The 22,028-nt window shown below is 41.0% G+C and overlaps 1 protein-coding gene across 2 annotated transcripts; it reads left to right on the forward strand.

Annotated features, from left to right (window-relative positions):
* Positions 1-208: 208 nt before the first annotated feature.
* On the forward strand, positions 209-19,314 carry NTAQ1 (N-terminal glutamine amidase 1). Of its 2 annotated transcripts, none has more exons than XM_067531105.1 (6): positions 209-402; positions 1,364-1,463; positions 1,906-1,956; positions 6,392-6,540; positions 6,939-7,063; positions 18,786-19,314. In XM_067531105.1, the coding sequence occupies exons 1-6, from the start codon at positions 317-319 to the stop codon at positions 18,890-18,892; spliced, it is 618 nt and encodes a 205-aa protein (XP_067387206.1). In that variant the 5' UTR covers positions 209-316; the 3' UTR covers positions 18,893-19,314. The 2 variants fall into 2 exon arrangements, with proteins under 2 accessions (XP_067387206.1, XP_067387197.1); XM_067531096.1 differs by lacking the exon at positions 18,786-19,314 and adding an exon at positions 13,404-14,961.
* The last annotated feature ends 2,714 nt before the right edge of the window (positions 19,315-22,028 follow it).

Below are 22,028 nucleotides of genomic sequence, written 5' to 3' on the forward strand. Positions count from 1 at the left end.
ACGCATCCTTCTAGTTCAACCTGTCCCCCCCTCTCCTGCCTCTGATGCAGCAAGCTGGAGCTTGACGGAGAAATGGACATTGTCTTGTTTGTTTTGTGTCCACATTCAAATCCCTCCCTCCTGCCTGAGCTCCGAGTCACGCAAAACCAGCCGTGTTTCCTCGGGGAAGGAATTGTTCGTAACTCACCCATTTCCTGCACAAACACTTTCTGAACTGGTGGCTTGTGCAGCTGGGGAAGGGGTTTGTGCTGCCCTCTGGGACTTGAGCTTGTTTTAAGCTCCCACCGCCCCCAGTACATCTGGATGTGGGTCATCCATGGAACAGCCAGGGGTAGCAACAGTTGCTGGTTATCAGCCAGCTGCCCCTGCTCGGCACGCCTGTGTGTACACCAGCTGCTACTGGTAAGGAGCAATATATATGTAGGAGATGCGGCATGCGGGGTACATCTGCTTTCTTCTTCACTGGTCAAGGAATACTGCACTAAGAAAGGATGAAAGGAGGGTCAGGATTCTCTATTGCAGTCTCCCATGTTTCCATTTCTCCTTAGAAATCCTGCATGTATTCTTGCTGGAGGCGAAGTGGAAGGAAATGAGGTCATATGCCCCAGAAGAGATAGAAGTGTTATTTTTACAATAGCATTTGGTATTGTAGTATAAAAGGGTGCATTGTTTTTACATGGTGCTATTATGTACTGAGTCTCCTAATCAGGATTATTGAAGGATCATTTACTGGGGAATAACAGTATACAGGATAATTGTACAGCCTCCTCGACTGTGTATCAGAACATAATTTATGGTTCCATTATTATTTATTGTGTGTCATGTCCATTTGTTGTTATCAGGGGCATATTTGGAATTGTACAGAACTATTACAATAGTAGTATTAGGCAATAATTTTCCACTAGCATCAGATGGAAGTATATTTAAAAATTACAAATATTTGTAAAAGCTGTTACATACACCTGATACATTATCTTTATAGGTTAGACTTTTATTTAATATAATTTGTTGATACTTGAATCAAAACTTCTGTGCCATAAGCAATGAAGAAAAGAAAACACTAGATACACCAATCATTTGGTATTACAAAGCAGTTCATGACAAAGTAAACCAAATTATGCTTCCTCTTGCCTGTTAGACTTTTAGGCTTAAGTACTGTTTATGAATTATTCCTGGAAACCACTTTTTTAAAGAACTTAGACTTTTAGAGCTTATCTTAAAAATAGATGTGTGAAGGGGAATTATGGAAAAATCTTCAACAGAAAAATGAATCAAACAATGGAAAAATCACATCAGCTATCCTGTTTTTTATTGTGTAAATCAGAAATAAAACAAGAACTGGAAAAAAACTTGTATTTTACAGTGAGGAAAATGTTTGGAAACTTTGTGAATACATTAGAAGCCACAATCAATACCCTTTAGAAGACTTTTATGCTGTCTTCATATCCAATGAGAGAAGGATGGTAAGTTGATGAATTGTGATATGGAACAAAGGCCAAAAGAGATTCACTGTGAAGGAAAAATTGGCCTCAGCACATATATGACCTAAGTTCTGTAGCTCACCTGGGCCTCACAGATACTGGAAAAGATCCTAAAAGGGCAGGTCTTTTTGTCATATATGGCAGCCTGAGCCTTGGAGTTGACATATGGAGAAGTATCATCTCCCTGAAGATGGCAGGGGTCAGTATCACTTTGCTGCTGTCAATCAGCTGAGGAGATGGAATGGTCTGTGAGCTTCAAAAAGTTCAAAAGACAATCTGATAAAAGCTTAATTATTGCATCGCAGATATAACACAAGCTGACTAATTTTATCATCCAGTGAAGCCTGACCTATCTTGTATTAGACTAAAATCTTAGATGTTGGTTTAGCTTACTTAAAATTAGCTTCTAATTTATAATTTGCAGATACCACTTTGGAAGCAGCAGTCAGGACATGGAGATGAACCTGTTGTTTGGGTAAGACATTCTGTTCTATATAGATTCTTGTATTGTGCTCATCGCCCTTGTACATCTAACACATTAAGCTATATGTAAAGGGAATCATGTCTCGCCAATCTATTAGAATTCTCTCAGGGTGTAGGCAAACGTGGACAAGGGTGATCCAGTAGATATAGTGTACCTGAGCTTTCAGAAAGCCTTTGACAAGGTCCCTCGCCAACTGGTTAAAAGATAGGAAACAAAGGGTAGGAATAAACAGTCAGTTTTCACAGTGGAGAGAAGTAAATAATGGGGTCCCCCAAGGATCTGTACTGGGACCAGTGATGTTCAACATATTCATACATTCAAAAAGGGTAAACAGTGAGGTGGCAAAGTTTTGTAGATGATACAAAATTACTCAAGATAGTGAAGTCCAAAGCTGACTGTGAAGAATTACAAAGGGATCTCACAGAAGCTAACAGAATGATAGGAACCATTAGGAAAGGGATAGATAGTAAGACAGAAAATATCATAAAGCCATTATATACATTTTAGATACACTCACACTTTGAATAGTGTGTGCAATTCTGACTGCTCCATCTCAAAAAAGATATATTAGAATTGGAAGAAGTACAGAAAAGGGCAATACAATGATTAGGGATATGAAACATATGAGGAGATATTACAAATACTGGGACTGTTCATTTTAGGTAAGAGATGACTAAGAGGGGATATGATAGAGGTCTATAAAGTCATGAGTTGTGTGGAGAAAGTGAAGAAGAAAGTGTTATTTACCCCTTCACATAACACATGAACCAGGGGTTACCCAATCAAATTAATAAGCAGCAGTTTAAAATAAACAAAAGGAAGCATTTCTTCACACAACGCACAGTCAACCTTTGGAACTCCTTGCCTGGGAATGTTGTGAAGGCCAAAAGTATAACTTGAGTTCCAAAAAAAATTAGACAAGTTCATGGTGGATGGGTCCATAAATGCTATTAGTCAAGATGATCACGGATGCAACCCCATGCTCTGGCTGTCCCTAACCGTCTGACTGCCAGAAGCTGGGACTGGACAATGGGATGGATCACTCCATAAATTGCCCTGTTCTGTTAACTACATCTGAAGCATCTGGCAGCCGCCACTGTCAAAGACAGGTTACTGAGGTACATGGGTGGCATGGACAGTTGGGGCACTGGCGCTCAGACTGTGGCCCCACCCCTGCTCTGACCCTTTCCGAGGCCCCGCCCATGTTCTGCCCCAGGCCAAAGGTCCCCAGAGCCCAGCTTGCACCTGGCCTTTGTGGGGACTGGTGCTGGATGCTGAGGGGCCACAGAGCACCAGCTGGCTGCACAGAACTAGAAGACGCTACTCGCTGGAGCCAGGGACTGAGCACCTCCAGGAACAGCAAAACGCCCGCTCCCCACCTGTGGCCCCTGTGCTCAGAGGGTGCAGCCTGCTTCCCGGGCAGCTACAGCAGGTGCGAGCTGGGGGCATAGCAGAGAATCAGCACTGGTAAGTTCTTGCAAACAGTGCCAGAGGTGGGATGCTCCCGAAGTGCCCTGGGTCCAACACTGACTATGGGAGCTCCCCTGGGACAGTGGTGAAGGCAAGTGACCAGAGCATCCCCAGCCTGTGCCTTCCCCTCTGTCCCAGGAGATCCCCCGCAGTCAGTCCCTGACCCAGGGCTCTTTGGAAGCACCCTGCCTCCAGGACCGCCTCTGGCACTGTTTCCAAGCACTTACACGTGCTGATTCTCGGCCATGCCCCTAACTCTGTCCCGCTGTAGCTGCACCGGAATCCCTTGGAGCGCCAGGGCCGTCAGGCAGGGAGCAGGCACTTCACTGCTCCTGGAGCTGCTCAGCCCAGTGGCTGTAGCATGTAGGATACTCCTGTGGTCCAGCACAGCCAGCCGGTGTCCTGAAACCTATCAGCACCAGCCCCTGCAAAGACCGGGCACAAGCCAGACTCTGGGCGCCTTTGGTGATAGGGTCTCGGGACGCCTCTGCGAGGTCTGCCTGCTAGCCACTTGTGCCTCTTCACTCCCTCCCCCAAGTCTGTCTGCCCCCCACTGGTCGTGCTTTTCCAGGGAGGGGACTGAGTGGGAGTAGAGCATGGCCAGGGCAAAGAGATGGATCAGGAGCTTCCAGTGGTGGCTGTTTGACAAGGCTTAGCCTCCCCAAGCCAATTATACCTGCTGTCCATGCTGGCGTAGATAGACCATTGGTCTGACACAGTATGGTCATTCTCATATTCTTAACATGGCTAACATCCCATGTGTGCTTTTCTAAGGCCAGGTCTACACTACAGACTTATATCGGTATAACTACATCACTCAGGGGTGTGAAGAACCATCCCTGAGTGACATAGTTATACCAACCTAATCCCCATGTAGACAACACTATGTCAGTGGGTGAGCTTTCCCCGTTGACATTTGCTAACCCTTATGTGATGGTATTAGGGGAAAATTTCCTCTTTGGACATAATTATCCCTGTGGGGTTTCTTGCACTTTTCTCTGAATCATCCCGTACTGGAGCACTAGTCTGATTTTGGTGGTGGCAAATTTTGGTGGTCTGATGTTCCAGTAAGTGAATGCCCTATTCAGATACTTTCAGTATAAATGCCCTATTCAGATACCTATAACTTTTTTTTTTTTAAACAAAAAGTGGCACATCATCTCAGATTGGACGTGAATTGTTTTGGAAAAATCAGAGAAAAACTGTTTGAGCCATTTTTTAATTATATGGTTGCAAGACCCTTCTCCACCCTGCACCCAAGTGTAACTCAAAAAAGACTTAGTTTAAAAACAAACCATTTTTACAAATAATTAGTTTTTAATGAGATTTAAGTGGTGTGAGAAGGAAGGCAGAAGAGGGACAGAAAAGTCCATTATAGATTTTAAGAATTTCCCATAAAAATATATTAAATTAAAACTTTTTGGTAGACAATTCAACTATTAATGCAAATTTACATAAACATATAGCTAGTTTCCTCATTCTCATTGTAACTATTCCATCCCTTTTAAATTTTGTTATTGCATACAACTTCACTTTCAATACATGTATTAGTATGGCAAAATAACTTGCCTAACATCTTTTCAGTTCTAGCCCATAATGGCTAGGCTTCTTTAGCACTGAAAATGTCATAAGAAAACTCCTCAAACTCTTTCCATAAGTGGATATTATATTCACTTTACTAAGTTACAGTTAATTATACAAAGTGACTGGTCAAACACAGCATTAAAATTACCTGATAATCACTTCACAAAGAGGCAAGTTTTCATCATTTATCTGTGCCAGCCTTTGGTTGGGATTGAGGTGAACACAAAAGACATGTTATCCAATTCAAATATTTTATTGCATTACAGTGTGGAAATTAAGGAGATATCTGTATTATTTTGTGTGAATATTATGTGTCTTGGTTTACCTGTTTGATAGTCTAGCTGACTACCTATCGTTAAATCAAAGGGGGGGATGTAGGTGGCAGCAAATTGGAAATGAAAATGACAAAGATAAGGTATCTCTAGGGAAAAATACCAAGGATCCTTAACAGAAGGAATGTGTGAGCTATTCACTGGAAATTCCTTACCTGCCTGTGATCAGAAAAGTGATAGGCCTGCTTTTTCAAGGCCAAAGATCAAGATCAAAAGAACACTAAGGTTCAGATCCTCAAAGGTATTTAGGTGCCTAACTCCCATTGAAATAGATGTATCTGGGCCTAAGCCATTACAACCCCTAGCCTAAAGGAAAAGGAGGGGAGAGCAGGCAGCAGCTTCTTGGGGAGACAAAAATGATATTGGTGGAATATTCACTAGGGCTCTGGAACTAAGGTAGGGGCTTTTCAGGCTGTGTCTGAGACAGCTTGGCTGCCTATGTTTTGAGAGAGGTGATGACCTACAGGCAAACCCTGCATGTGCAGGCTTGTTGTAGGTTTAACATTTTCTCCCTGCTTGCTGTGTACCTTTCGGAAATGGACATGAGCTGTTTGGAGACACTTTAATCAGCCCTGGGTCACAAGCATCCAAAGAGGTGTGTCCTGCAGGTACCAGTTGCAGCTGGGCCTGTTGTGTTATCATAGCTGAAAACAGGCAGGCTGCTACCCTGGGATCCAGTCTTAGAGTGGTAGAAATCTGGGGTTCCACCCAGAGAGAAGTGAAGGTAGTGAAACATGTCACCAGAGAAATTGCACTCATGAGGGACTGCAAGGGGGTATAAAGCACTGCTTGCCCTGTAACTGTGGCAGGATGGTGGGAATAGATGGCGTTTCACCCTGGTGATCCAAGCTGAAGTGGGATAAGCTGTGGAAATTCCACTTGGAAAGAGTGTCCACTAGACAGACTTGGGGAGAGATCTGAGCCATTACCTATGGGTTATGCTCTGGGGATGGTTTCTGTCTCCTTTTCCTAAACTCTCTGAGGTTTGTCTGTGATCATTTACAACTGTCTTGTTAACTGTCAGTGACCTTTACTCCTAGGATTACCATGTTATTTTACTTCATGTTTCAAGTGGAGACCAGAACTTCATTTATGATCTTGACACAGTGTTGCCATTTCCATGTCCATTTGACACTTACATTGAGGAGGCTTTTAAATCAGATGATATTCTTCTTCCAGCATTTAAAAGGTGAGAAAATTAAAACAAATACTGTACAGAATATTTTACAAAAGCCAAACCCCAACAATTAATGCAGTTGAAAATTTTCTTTGTATGCATAGCCATCTATGTATAATCTTTTACTGTGCTGGAAATTAAACACACCACACTGCTCTTCTAATGATCCTGACCTTAAAGGTAGCATTGTTCATCCATCAAAAAAAACCTTCTGTTTCCTAATGTAGTTTCCTGTTACTCATTCAGCTACTTGACACTATTAATATACCACTACACTATATGAATTTCTGATTTAATTGCTCAGAGTCAATACTCAATGTGGGCAGGAGCAGGCTCTGGGTAAGTAATGTCTAACACAATATTACAGAACTCCGTCACTTAGTACATTTCTTAATTATATGTTTATTTAGAAAAATCAGAGTGGTTGGAGCAGATTTGTATCTGAAGACATTTGCTTCTGACCGATCCCACATGAAAGATGCTAGTGGACACTGGCAGAAGCCTCCTCCTTCCTACCCTTGCATTGAAACTGCAGGTAAATAGCATCTCTCTCTCTCACACACACACACAAATTCTGATCTAAGGGAATGAAACAAAATAAAGCCAAAGAATTGCATAAGCAATATTTATGCTTCCATAATATAGCTTGAAAGCACTGCCATCTTTCCTTTCAAGACAAAGTGCTTTATTATTTCATCAGAAACAAATATAAACCCACAAGACACCCAGCATGTACCTATGGGATTATATAATATTCAACACTGTTTCTGGCTTTTATCAAACATTAACTAACTAATCCTCACAACATCCTGGGAGGTGGGCAAGTAAGCATTAGTGTCCCCTCATTACAGGAACTGACACAGAGAGGGTAAGTGACGTGTTCACAATCACTTAGTGAGTCTCTGATAGACTTGGGATTAGAATTTAGGAGTGCTTGGGTCTCAGTCTTGTGTTCAGATTGTGCCTCTCATGTGCAAGTCAGTCTTCACAAGGAGAAAGTATATGTCCATATGATCAACAGGGTTGAGTTGAGATAACCCAGGACTGTAGACACATCCCACATGTTGGCCCCATGCTATGGCCCTGCCTCTCCTTAGGGTGGCACAGGTATCAAAGGTAAGAAGAATGAGACAGTTCACACCTCTCAGAACTAAGGTTTTAGGTTGTCTGCCAACCGGACAGGCATCAATTACACTCAGATCAGATTTTCAAGCTTTTCCTTACATATGTGAGGGGTAGAAACATAATTAAAAAAAGAGAGCTGAGGTTCTGACCTCATCATGGGACTTCAGGAGCATGGGGGCTCTGTGAATAAGCCTACAGTGCCTCATGCCTTAATTTGGCCCTGGGGCTCAAAGAGCACAGAGAGGTTTTTTTGTTTGTTTTGTTTTTAAAAGATCTTTCAGGCCCCAATTCAAGAAAGCACTTAAGATGTTCAGGGCATTAAGCACATGCTTAAATCCAAATGTCTTCAGTGGGGACTTGTCTTCTTGAGTAGGAATGCTTTATTGAATCATGGGTGAACTTGAGTACCTCGTATTAAATGAGGATATTGATATAATAGGCAGCACAGAAACTTGGTGGAATGAGGATAATCAATGGGACACAGTAATACCAGGGTACAAAATATATCGGAAGGACAGAATAGGTCGTTCTGATGGGGGAGTGGCACTATATGTGAAAGAAAGCATAGAGTCAAATGAAATAAAAATCTTAAATAAATCAAACTGTGCCATAGAATGTCTATGGATAGTAATTCCATGCTTGAATAATAAGAATATAGCAGTAGAGATATCCTACCGACCACCTAACCAGGATGGTGATAATGACTGTGAAATGCTCAGGGAGATTAGAGAAGCTATAAAAATAAAAAACCTCAATAATAATGGGAGATTTCAATTATCCCCATATTGATTGGGTACATGTCATCTCAGGATGGAATGCAGAGATCAAGTTTCTTTACAGTGTAAATGACTGCTTCTTGTCCTGGAACCTACAAGAGGAGAGACAATTCTTGATTTAGTCCTAAGTGGAGCACAGGATCTGGTCCAATAGGTGAATATAGCTGCACCTCTTGGTAATAGTGACCATAACATAATAAAATTTAACATCCCTCGTGCGGGGGAGGGGGAGGAGAGGAGGAGGAGGAGGAGGAAGGAGGGCATCAAAGCAGCCCACATTGGTAGCATTCATTTCAGAAAGGGCAACTTCATAAAAATGAGGAAGTTAGTTAAACAGAAATTAAAAGGTACAGTGCCAAAAATAAAATCCCTGCACGCTGCATGGAAACTTTTTAAAGACACCATAATAGAGGCTCAATTTAAATGTATACCCCAAATTAAAAAACATAGTAAGAGGACCAAAAATGTGTCACCATCACAAGTCTGAGGAACTGTCCCAAATTGAGGTGTCATTAGAGAAGGTTTTGAAACAAATTGATGAATTGAACAGTAATAAGTTACCAGCACCAGATGGTATCCACCCAAGAGTTCTGAAGGAACTCAAATATAAAATTGCAGAACTACTAACTGTGGTATGTAACCTAACATTTAATCAGCTTCTGTACCAGAAGACTGGAGGATAGCTAATGTGGCACCAATTTTAAAAAAAGCTCCAGAGGCAATCCTGACAATTAGAGGCCTGTAAACCTAACTTCACTACCAGGCAAATTGGTGGAAACTATAGTAAAGAACAGAATTATCAGACACAGATGAATACGATTTGTTGTGGAAGAGTCAACATGTTTTTTGTAAAGAGAAATCATGCCTCACCAATCTACTAGAATTCTTTGTGTGGGTCAACAAGCATGTGGACAGGAGTGATTCAGTGGATATAGTGCACTTAGATTTTCAAAAAGCCTTTGACTAGGCTCTTAAGCAAAATAAGCAGTCATGGGATAAGAGAGAAGGTCCTCTCCTGGATCAGTAACTGGTTAAAAGATAGGAAACAAAGAGTTGGAATAAATGGTCAGTTTTCAGAATGGAGAGAGGTAAATAGTGGTGTCTCCAAAGAGTCTGTACTAGGACAAGTACTGTTAAACATACTTGTAAATGATCTGGAAAAAGGGGTAAACAGTGAAGTGGCAAAATTTGCAGATGATACAGAACTACTTAAGATAGTTAAGTCCAAAGCAGACTGCAAAGAGTTACAAAGAGATCTCACCAAAGTGGGTGACTGGGCAACAAAATGGCAGATGAAATTCAATGTTGATAAATGCAAAGTAATGCACATTGACAAACATAATCCCAACTATACATATAAAATGATGTGGTCTAAATTAGCTATTACTACTCTAGGAAGAGATCTTGGAGTCATTGTGGATAGTTCTCTGAAAACATCCACTCAATGTGCAGTGGCAGTCAAAAAAGCTAACAGACTGTTGGGAATCATTAGGAAAGGGGTGGATAATAAGACAGAAAGTATCTCATTGTCTCTCTATAAATCCATGGTATTCCCACATTTTGAATACTGTGTGCAGATCTGGTCGTTCCCTCTTAAAAAAAATATTGGAATTGGAAAAGATACAGAAAAGGGCAACTAAAATGATTGGGGGTATGGAAAAGCTTCTATATGAGGAGAGATTAATAAAACTGGAACTTTTCATCTTGGAAAAGAGACGACTAAGAGGGGATATTATAGAGGTCTATAAAATCATGACTGGGGTGGAGAAAGTAAGTAAGTATTATTTACTCCTTCTCATAACACAAAAATAGGGGTCATCACGTGAAATTAATAGGCAGCAGGTTTAAAACGAACATAAGGGAGTAGTTCTTCACACAGTCGACCTGTGGAACTTCTTGCCAGAGGATGTTGTGAAGGCCAAGACTATAACGGGTTTCAAAAAAGAACTAGATAAATTCATGGAGAATAGGTACATCAATGGCTATTAGCCAGAATAGGTAGGGGTTGCTATTTGCCAGAGGTTGGGCATGGTCAACGGAATGGATCATTTGATGTTTACCTCTTCTGTTCATTCTTTTTGAAGAACTTGGCATTGGCCACTGTCAGAAGACAGGATACTGAGCTAGATGGACCATTGGTCTGACCAAATATGGTCATTCTTATGTCCCAGCAGGCTTGATCCTACAGGCTGATGAGCACTCTGGCCCCACTCCAGTTAAGTACTTATGCACATGCTCAACATTAAGTATGTGGGTAGTCCTGTTGCAATCAGTGGGACTTCTCATCTGTTTAAAAGTTAAGCACATGCTTAAGTAGTTCGATTGTAAACACTCTGACCCAGTAAACCCCTGGAACCTTTCTTTTTTTTGTTTTGTTTCCATTCCCTTCCTCTCTTCTTAAGCATCTACTATCCTGATACTTTCTACTTTCCTTTCCTTATTCAGCCTGGTTCAATTTCTTCTTTTCCAATCTTATTCCTTACTCAATACTTTCATTCACTTGAGATATTCATAGACATATATATTTGTACCTCAACAGCTACCTAAGATACTTAAGCTTGATGTCAATGGAAGTACTCATGTGCTTAAATGTAGCAACATGTCTGACTACTTTCCTGAATAGAGGCCACAGGCACCAATAATTAATTCCCAAAGCTCAGTACGCACCCTGTAAATCACCAAAGTTCTAGTAATAATTTATTACAGTTCACTGTAGCTCAGAGTTTGTATTTAGAAGATAGAAGTGGGACAAGAAGCGGAACTATTTTGCTTCTGGTAAATCAGTAGGTGGCACTCTTGTCTTAGAATCAGTAGTGCACTAATATTTCAGCATCGTGTTTTAGGGGAATTGTTCTAGATGTGTCTTCTCCTTCCTCCCCCAATGTTATGGAAAACTGAAGGGCTGACCTATTGTGATCAGTAAAAGCTTATGGGTGTTAGCCCCAGCGTTCTGATCAAATTCCAGTTCAGATCATTACATTCTCTGTCCTGAAATTCTCCCTGCAGTTTCAGTTAGATCTGGTATTTCACTTTCCTCATTAAATTGCTCACACATTTCACTCTAGCAGTTACTGCATTTCAGTGATTGGCAAAGTGGTTCCTGCTTATCAGTTTATTTGTAAGGCACCATGCATATTTTTCTACCTGAGTATTAATGTTTTATTTTTCATAATTTAGAGTAGTTATTTCCTTAGGGCTAGTAAAAAGTTAATTACAAAGGCATTTTTATGCTACTTCTGTTTGCTGTAGGCTCTATATTTTCCCTTGGGATGTTACTATAGTGAGCACCTTATCTTTTAAAATACATTAGAAAAGATACACTTAGAAATGTATCTATCAGTATTTATAGAGCACTTATCACCATAATATCTATGAGCTGCTTATGCTTATTAAAGACAAAGATCAACATAGTTTTGCTGCTCTGCTTGTACAAAATATTTGTATTTTTAAATATTTGAATCCTTCAAAATGAAAGGAGCTATAATGCTTTTATAAAACTTTAAAAAGACAGGAATTTGTTTTTTCTGTTACTGAAATGTTTCCACTTTAGTGTGGAACATAGTAGCTGCTTAACAGATCACAGCACTTCAGAACAGGAAGTGACAAAGCGTATCAAATGGAAATGACAGTGGAAATGTAGATACAGTAAAAACAGTTATCCAGTGTGAAACTAGGCCAGGGTACTGGCACTGCCACCCCCACTTTTATGGAAAATGGCATGGGGTTTTTAATGATCCCAAGTGGTCAGGAGTTGCTTTCCATCTCCCCTGAATAATGGCATGGTGCTGTTATCTAACGAGGCATTGGTTCAATAAATTATGACTCAGAAGGCAAAATGCTGCCTATAGTTATACCAATATAACTTCCTATACCACTTTGCAGAGTTGCCAACTCTCATGATTTTATCACAAGCCTCATGATATTTCAATTAAAGCTCCAGCTAATTAATTAAAGCTGGAATCAGAAGATTGTATGGGAATCTCACCTTTAATTTTTAAAAATTAAAGTTTCTAATCCTGATGGTTGCAGAGAAAAGCTTGGAAACATGAACAATGTGTATTCCAAAAAGATTCAGAAAGCAGAAAGCAAATAAAAAGAACACCAAAATCATGATTTTTTAAGAATTAGTCTCCTAATTTTTGAGGGGTGGGGAAGAGTAACATTATGGTTAAAAACTTGGGGTTGACAATACTGCACTTGGGTTATCCTTTGGAGCCTGTTATATATGTATTGATCAGGCCTGATCCTGTTTAGCTTGTGAGCTTGAGTAAGATACCAGTTCTAGCTGTATATCTTCCAAAAATATTTCAGAATTGCCTGGAACAGATGGCCTTGCTACTTAGAGCTGCTGCTAACAGTTGAATATTACATTGCAAACCTTGGTTCAAATTTCAAGCCTTCCCAGGTGTTTAGCAGCACACCAGCAAGATCGATGCAGCAGGTTTCTTAGTTAGAGTCCCTGGGGGTCATAAATGATGCATTTTGTTTTTGAAAAGAGTGGATAAGACCGCTGAGAAACAAAAGCTGGAGGGTACATGTGTTAGACATGCAGGCTGCTAGACTGAAGCCATGCAGATATCTGCAGCTTCTGGCTTTGTCTTCTCCCAGAGGTGATGGTAGAATCATAGTGAACCCAACAAAGAAAGCATCAATGAGAACATGAGCAGCACCTACCTGGTGTCTAACCTGCTGTTTATTTTTATCTGAGGGAAAATAATTGTCATATGAGCTCTGGGTGAGCAAAGGAAAAAAACAGGATAAAAGCAAACAAGGACATAACATTAAAACTTTGTTTAAATCCTGTAGAGCTTATTATTAAAACTACATAGTTATAAGTTAAAGGTGACTGAAATGTTCAGTGGAAAAAACAGCAAACTTTGTTGAAAAGCCCTGCTGAAGTAAACCTGAACATTGCAGGGTCAAGATTGATGTGCTGCTTAATAATTCTACACTATTATTGTTATCCATCTGCAGATCTTCTCCCATTGTTCTCATCATGTATCCAGAGCCTCCCTTTTCTTGAATCTCAGTACTTGGCGCCCATACTCTACATGCTGCATTGGTCAAGCTTCCCACTTTCAAAGTGTAACCTTCGATGCCCTTCTCCTAGTGCTTAACAACTGCTGCCATAGAAAAACACAAGGAGACCCAGAATTCAGTTATTCAGTCTTATAATGATAAGCAACACAATTAATAACTTAATTTTTACAACATAACATGGCTACTTTATAATCCACATACATTATCTTCACAGTTATACATAAATAAAGAAAACAAATTAAATCTAAACACATCAGTCCCCACAGAAACATAGTGAGGGGGAACTCAGAGTTTCCAAAAGCTTAAGTTGAGATCACCCGAGTATCAGTTAGTGTCTCTGATCATCAAAATCTACACAGTCTGCTGAGTCAAAAGCTACATCTTTAAGTGGAATCCATGTACTCTTTCTCCTCCTTTGCTGAAATCACTCAGTTAAGTATATAGATTTTTAAAATAAACCTGTTACAAGAAAAATACAAACCTGGGGATAGCAAAATATAAATGACTCTTTCTCTATGATCACATTTAATTAAGAGAAAAGTAGTTACATCATACAAGTTGAGACAATTTAACTAAAACAATTTGGCTAAAATCAAGCAACATTCCAAGTATACAATTAAAATGAAGGAAATTAGTTTTCCCTCCCATTTTCCCCATTCTAAAATTAACACTGCCAGGGCTTCCCTGTCCAGTTAACGATATCACTAAGGTGCTGCAAAATGCTTCAGAGTGAGGGAGAGAACAGCTTGCTTTCTGGTCCTGTGGCTCAGCTTCTACCAACCCGCATAGGGCACATGGCCTTTTGTAAAGTAGCTGCTTGACTACCTGTCCTCTTGGAGTCTGAGTTCATCCACATGAATCCTGTTGAGCATACCCAAAACTGCCACACCCAATTTCAGAAACTTCTGAGTGCTAATTGTGCATCTGCCTAGCAACAATGACCCAGTCACAACTCATTCCTACTCGCCCCACATAGGTCTCTTAACAAGATATCCCTATACGGCATGCAGTTTACAAATGCACCCAATATCTCCTTTATGGCCTACATCTAGGCTCTTTGGGAAATCTCAGTCTGGCTTTACAGCTGGTATAATGATGTACAACACCTTTCATCCACATGCTAGAGTTATTCCAGGCATTTACAAGCATTGGTTATTAGATCTGGAATAAGCTCTTTAGTTCTGGTTCAAGTGAATCATTGCAGTCCACCCAGTGTGGACATAAACCACAAGCACTGCAGCTGTATCAATTACTAACTCCATCCCACAGTGCATGGCCTAGTATTTGGAAACTACCCATAAACCACTGCTCATAGTAAGCATGTCAGGCATAATGGACAAGGTACCTTAAGAGTCCCAGGATGCACTGACATGATTGCAGTAATAAAAAATATTGTGCATGGCTCTGTTAAAATGGTTCTGTCAGAAGAAGTGTTACTGTGTGGCTAGGCAGAGACAGGCAAGTCAAACAAACATTTCATTCAATCAATGTATCTGCAACAGTTTCTATCTTTAGGGCCTGGTTCTGCTGCTAAACAGGATTGGGTCCAGAATATAAACACAATTTGTCTTCTCACCCCTGACTGTGTGCTTTCTTCTGTGCCACCCCCTGTGCTGGGAAGAGCCTTTTTACCTGCTCACACTCCAGTCCCCTCTGAAAAACCTCCTGGCTTGTCAGCAATAATGTCTGCACTCTGCTTTTGTGTGTTTGTTCTCCTATTCCACTTCAGGCCTAGGACAGTGATGCCCAAACCTTTCCTGTCAGCCCCTGTAATGGGGTCTGTCCATACCCCTCCCTCCTCTTCCATTACTGCACAGCCAAGGCTTCCTCAACAGGAGCTTGGGCTGAAGGCGGGGATGGGGAGGAGGTGGGGCTAGAGGCAGAGCTGGCCTGGGGGCAGAGAGGGAATGGAGGCAGAGCTGGGCTGGAGCTGAGTATTGCTGCAGCTGGGGCTGGAGCTGGGCGGGGCACAGAGTGGGGCTGGGCTGGGCACAAACAGAGCTGTAGCTGAGGACAAGTGGAGCTGGCCTGGGCCTGGCCATGTGTCCCCCCAAACATTCCTCTGTTCCCCCAAGGGGGCGCACCCCACAGTTTGGGGACCAATGATTTAGAACCTCAGATTACGGACTTTATCTGGATTACAATAATATATTTTGCCTAGCAGTTTTTTAAAGTTGTAAGGCACTATGTGGCCATCTGGCACAATATATATTTAAAACAAATAGCTATAATAATGAGAAAGAGGGAGTTTTATAATCAGAATGCAGGACTTCCTTATTAACAAAAATACAGTTGACAGATCTGATTGCATATCTTGTAAATAACACATCTTGCAATGCATGTCATGCAGTTTCAGTGCCATCTATTGACTGATCCATGAAACAGTGTTCATGACTGTTGACTTGGAAGTTCTGGCCTGCTTTTTAAAAAAAAACAACCCTTCATTAAAATTGTTTATTTTTATTGACTGTCCAAGATCTTTCTGATCAGCTGAGTTTAGGATAGTCTTTTTACTTCCCTAAAAGATTATATGGCAGCACCCTTTCACATTGCTTACAGCTGCATCTGTGTTCCCTTGTTTAAAAAATACTTTCTCCCCTCCCCCATCACCCCATTCCCTCCCACACCCAAAGTGTGTTAATCATCTGATAAAATGTCCCTCTGGACTTGTTTACCAGGTAAGGAACACTTTTAAAATAATTATTTTGCTGTCATTATGCACAGATCCTACAATAGGTTGCAATGAAAGGTGGAGTTGTGGGAGGGGCTATGGGATCTACGATGAGATGGATCAAGGGGCCATCACACAATGTGTAAGACACTCATGCCAGAATGGATGCACCTGATCTTGTCTGATCTCGGAAATTAAAGAGTCCTAGGCCTGGCTAGTATTTGGATGGAGACAAACTATGAATCCCAGTTGCTGTAGGCAGCACATAGTGCATAAGTGGCGCAGATGGGCAGAAGCTGATACTCCAGCCTGAAGTAATAGCTACAGGGGTTGGATTATTGGGTGGGCTGCCACCCTATCTTGGAGTTGAGTGGTTTCTACCCTCCCTAAATCCCTTGTGCACTGCACTAATATAAGCCCAATTACTCAGACTTTATGTAACTGAAGTGAATTTTACCCAATATACACTGTACTTGCAAATCCATCAGTTAAACAACAGCAGGCTCTGGCTCTGAATCTTTAAACATGTATCTAAATAATCCATGTTTTTAAAAAGCATAAATACAGTAGTAGAGCACTACACTAAATACACAAGGGCTATGTCTATGCTATGGAGGTGGGTAGCACCATAGTATAGATGCTTCTGACGGTGACGGAAGGGGGCTTTGTGTCACTGTAATGAATTTATCTTTCCAAGAGGTGAAAGTAATGTTAACAGAAGAATTCTTCTGTTGAGCTAACCTGGTCCATACCAGGGATTAGGTCGGTTTAACTATGTTGCTTAGGGGGTGTGAAAACCCCCGAGCAACACAGGTAGGTCAATGTAAATTTTAAGTGCAGACCAGGCCTAGGACAAGAAGGAGTTCTAGCAGTTTATTCTTTCAACTCTTCCACTTACAATTATGGTTTTCTTCTAATTAGTATTGAATAGATTATTTGCATATATAAACAACAACAACATTAGAAGCAAACCCAAGAACATTCAGTCAGGGTTGACTCTTGCTCTATTATGCTTAAGAATTTAAAATCTCAGATCAGCATGGTCCCGATTCAGCAAAGCATATACTTAAATCCCATTTACTTCAGTGGGACTACTCTCGTGCTTAACTTTAAGCATGTGTTTGTGTTTTGCAGAATTTGGGTTCATGTAAGGTTATATATTGAACCATTTGTGTTCCAGTCAGAAGAATGGAGACTGCATTTGGGATTTTCTATGCTTTTACTGGTTTGTGTAACAACTTTCAGGTTATTTAAACATTTTTTGTGTTTAAAATAATCTATCTATATATATATAATATGTTGGATATAAATTTTAAGATGTGTGGATGTTATTTGGACTGAGGAGAGTTTTAGGAATACATCACAAAGAAGTCATGTTTACAGGGAACTTCTAATCCTGTTTCTTTTATTGTTGCCTCCATGCAATTCATTTAATTTTCTTGCTTTTATTCATCCCCCCTCTAGTGTGTACATAGTTTTTAAAGCACACAATGAATAGTCTTTATTTGCAAAAAGGATTATTTTTAAATTGATAGAAATTTAAATCAACAGAATTATTTATACTCTATATATAACAACTATCTCAAGTCATTTAATTAAGGCTATCATACTACTACTACTAAATATGCAATAAAAGATATTATCTCACCCACCTAGTCTCTCTGATACAGCTATCACCTTAGTTTATAGACACTGGTTTGACAGTAAATTGTATCTCTCTGAAAATAAATAAAGAAAGATGGATGAGATAGTGGTCCTTACAGGTCATAATGGATTATGACATTCAAAGTGCTCTACAAATATTGACTAGTGAAATTGCTGTGTATCATCATTGGTGAGAAAGTTATCATGATTCTGGTTTCAGGCTTGACCCAACCACTCATAGTCAGTGGAAGTCTTTAAAATGACTTCATGGGACCTGGATGAAGCACATTAATTATTTTCCTAGTTAGGACATGATCTCGAGACTGATCAGCATCTCATAGGAAGTGATTAGCACCTTCCAATTGCTATTATTTGCTATGGCCCTGATTCAATGCCCATTGAAATCAGTGGAAAAGCTTCCTTTGACTCCAATGGGCTATAGATCAAGCCCTTAAATAGGAGCAAGTTTTCTCAGAAACTTGCAGGATCAGGCTCTTTTTGAATAGAGAGAGGTCATAGGACCCCGAATTTTGACTTTAGCAGTCCCTTTTTTAATTCTCTAGTTTTGGTCACCCTTTATTCTGCACTACAACTCCATGGCATGATATAAGAGCCCTCTGGGACTGCTGCAAATCTGTACTGTTTTTCTGCTCTCTCTCTCTCTTTCAATCAGTGAAAGCACTTGTCAGGTAACAAAGTTATTGACATGGGCAGAAGGGGATCAGAGATAAATGCTACATCCTGAAAACAGGAAATGAAGACTCTGAAGGTATTTTACAGTTGGCAGAATTCCCTCTGAGAAATTTTTTCCCTATTCAGTGGCTTTTCATAAGAGGGAAGTAGCTTTGTGACACTCTTTGCAGGTGTGTATGTATATTAATCTCTACCACCAAAACAGGTTTCTGTCTACATTTGATTAACAAATAATGTTCATGTATGTCTGTTCTAAATGGACGCCTTATCTAGGACTCTAATATTCCCTTTTTGTGCTCCTTGTCTAGACTCCAAGATGAACCTGGATGATTTTATCAGTATGAATCCCAAGGTGGGATGGGGCTCAGTATTCCTGCTACCTGACTTTGTGGATCGGTATGGCAGACAGAGCTGATTTCAGGTTCACCTTGAAAGGACAGTGACGTAAACAAAGGACACATCCTTTTTTGTTGTTGTTGCTCTTGTCATTCTATTTATAAATGGTTTATTTCTATGGAATAATATTGTTTTATCAAATACAAGAATTGAACAAAAATGCAATGAACTGAATAAAATATTTTATTTTGACTATATAACAAGAGTTAAAACTTATATAATGAATCCAAATCCAGAGCATTTGTATTGCTTCATAAGCATATCATTTACTTTTAATGAGCCCAAACATCTATTAAGTACTTAAACCAGTAGGCTACATAGGAAAAACCTTCTAGAAGGTGTATTTATAAAGTGCTGAACAATGGATCCTGACTTGTTGACTTATTATGAAATCCTCTTAGGCAAAATACACAGGATACTTTCTTTACATTGCAAATTAGATCATTTAAAAATTATTCAAACAGTTGCATGGACATTGAACTTTGGAGGAGACCAGTTAGGGCAAACATTTTAGTTACAGGTCCTGATTCAGGTAAGCACATGCTTAACTTTAAGTTCCATGTGCATTAGAGTTATGCACATGCTTAAGTGCTTTGCTGAACTGTGGGACTTACACAGGTTCAAAACATTGCAGACCCTTATATCCTATTCCAAACCTACGTGCTATTGACCCTACTATTCAGTCTTGGAGCTGAGATATTCGACCCCAGGCCTGCAGATGGATGCTTGCAGGTAGAAACTTGTGCCTGTGTGGAGGCCACTGACTTCAATGAAACACTGAGCAATGTAAAGATCTGCCTGCATGGATCCTATTGCAGGAGCAAGGTCTTAGACATGAGAACAGTCAAGATTTTATTCAGAATTTACAAAGTTAAAAACAAATCAACTTTGAAATAAACTACAATAATTTTCCTCTCTAATCAGTGCTGCACAGATGTTTAGCATGATGCATATCAGAGATGATCCTTAGCTTTTATAGAATAATCTGTCTATTCCTGTAGCTCAAAACGTCACTCTGCCGAGATAAAGGCCAAGGAACATTTTCACTCAGCGTTGAATGTACGCAGATCAGGGTAATATTTATATCTGTGGCACTTGAAGCCTGACAGCATTTCATCAACATTTCCAGAACGTGTGCTGTTAGAATGCCAACATTTAGGGCTAGTGTGAGCCTTTGCTCAATGTTCTAAATAGAGTGCTGGCCTGGGAGAAGGCCAGGGAAGGAACTGTGACTCTCAATTTCATCGCTGCTCAACCCATGCTTCCTAGGTGCAGTAATATGCCAGTCCTTTACCTGGAGGTGACTGCACCAGACACACTAGCAGAGGGACAAAGTCAGACGGATTCTATTCACTCCCTGCTCCTCTCCACCCTTTCCCCACCAGCTTGTTTGCATGGGAGTCAGTGGTGTACCAAGAGGCGGGGGCAGAGGGGCCGGGGGGTTGCCGGCCCGATCCTTGGAGGAGGAGCCGCCCCCTGCTGTTGCAGGCAGTCAGGGCCCGGCGGCCATGCTGACTCCAGATCAGGCCTGCCGACAGCCAAGGACTCCCGCTGCGGGTCTGGGGACCAAGCGTTCTCCTGGCCCCTGTTCCCCCATGCTGGGTGCAATCAGGGAGCTGCGGGGACCAGAGCCCATCATGCCCTCCCTCCCCCCGCCGATACCAGGCGGCCTGGGGACATCTACCCCTGTCACTTCCACTCCCAGCTGCACCCGCTGCCCCCACTGTGGTGGGGGGAGTGGGGGAGAGCGAGAAAGGGGCCCACAGACCCCCCCTGCAGGGTGCTTCTGCTACCACCAATGGGGGGTGGGAGGGGAGGACTCAAATGCAAGTATTGGCCCCTGGCTGTTCCTACCACACATGGAGCTGGGATGTGAGTGGTACTCCCCTGTATAGCCGTATTCAAGCAAGTCATTGTAACTGATGAGATAGAAAACCAGATTGTTTGGCAACATTCAGTAAGATACTGGCAAATATCTACATAAATAGTAGATTTTAAATACTTTTACTCTAAAGTAAATGGAGAACTGCACCTGTTATTCTAAAGGTAAGAAAAGGGAAGAATACTCTGAAGGACATCAGTATCTATATAGTGGTCATCACTGTGGTGTCTGAGCACCTAAGATGCAAGAGGTTTTTCCAGTGCGGACCTACTATATGTACTAAAGGAAAACTCAAGGGCTAGATTCTGTGACCTTACTCCATAATTAGTGCCACTGAAGTCAATGAGATTACTCACAGAGGAATGGTTTACTCAATAGGAGTAAGTGGTAGAATTGGGCTCTAAGAAGCTAAAGCTTTTAAACCTCTCCTTGTGGGGAAGATCCCACATTACCTAATCCCTCATCATTTTTGCTACTTGGGGGGAAGGAGGGACACAGGACCTTTCCTATTTCTGCCATGATCTTGTTGAGAAGTGACCAAAACTAAACACACTATTCAAGGGGAAGGTATACCATCAATTTACAGGACTCATTTTCTGTGTTGCTGTCTCAATACAGTTTAAGATTTTATTCACTTTTCCATGTGCATTGCCTTTCCTTTTCCTATGATAAACCCCTGCTGCAATTGTGTTACCCTACTTTATTATGTAGCTCTTAGGTGAATCGGTCATGGAGCAGGATCCCACTGCGCTAGGCCCTGTACAAACAGAACAAAAAAAAGAGGATCTCTACCCTAACAAGCTTAATTGCCTGACTTTGTAATGTCCTTGTGAGTGCTTCACAATCCTACTTAGTCTTAATTAGGCTAAGTTATGTTCATACATTTGAATTTTTCCAATATTTTAATTAATAAAAGTTATGGAACAGATTCTGGTATCTGTATATTTGTATTGGATAGCATCTAATGCCCCATAATCCTTTAAGAGCATGGAAGTCACATTTATCAGCTCAGGCTCAGTCCCACTAGCAATCTCTGGCACCTTCCAGGAGTCTCTTCTTTCCTGTGCCTATAAACAGTGTCTGTTAGAATCATAGAGTTGGAAGGGACCTCAGGAGGTCATCTAGTCCAACCCCCTGCTCAAAGCAGGACTAACCAGTACTAACCTCAGCTAAATAATCCCAGCCAGGGCTTTGTCAAGCCGCAGCTTAAAAACCTCCAAAGATGGAGATTCCACCACCTCCTTAGGTAACCCATTCCAGTGCTTCACCACCC

The sequence above is a fragment of the Emydura macquarii genome, unplaced genomic scaffold, assembly GCF_026122565.2.
Source record: "Emydura macquarii macquarii isolate MOO-44397 ecotype Brisbane River unplaced genomic scaffold, CSIRO-AGI_Emac_v2 contig_369, whole genome shotgun sequence".
Lineage (NCBI taxonomy): Eukaryota > Metazoa > Chordata > Testudines > Chelidae > Emydura > Emydura macquarii.

Bases quoted from the DNA above. Each gene is read 5' to 3' on its own strand.
- NTAQ1 (XM_067531096.1), top strand. From the start codon at position 317: ATGGAACAGCCAGGGGTAGCAACAGTTGCTGGTTATCAGCCAGCTGCC. The intron at 403-1,363 runs GTAAGGAGCAAT...TGTATTTTACAG, and splicing joins GTGTACACCAGCTGCTACTG to TGAGGAAAATGTTTGGAAAC. The intron at 7,064-13,403 runs GTAAATAGCATC...ATCCATCTGCAG, and splicing joins CCCTTGCATTGAAACTGCAG to ATCTTCTCCCATTGTTCTCA.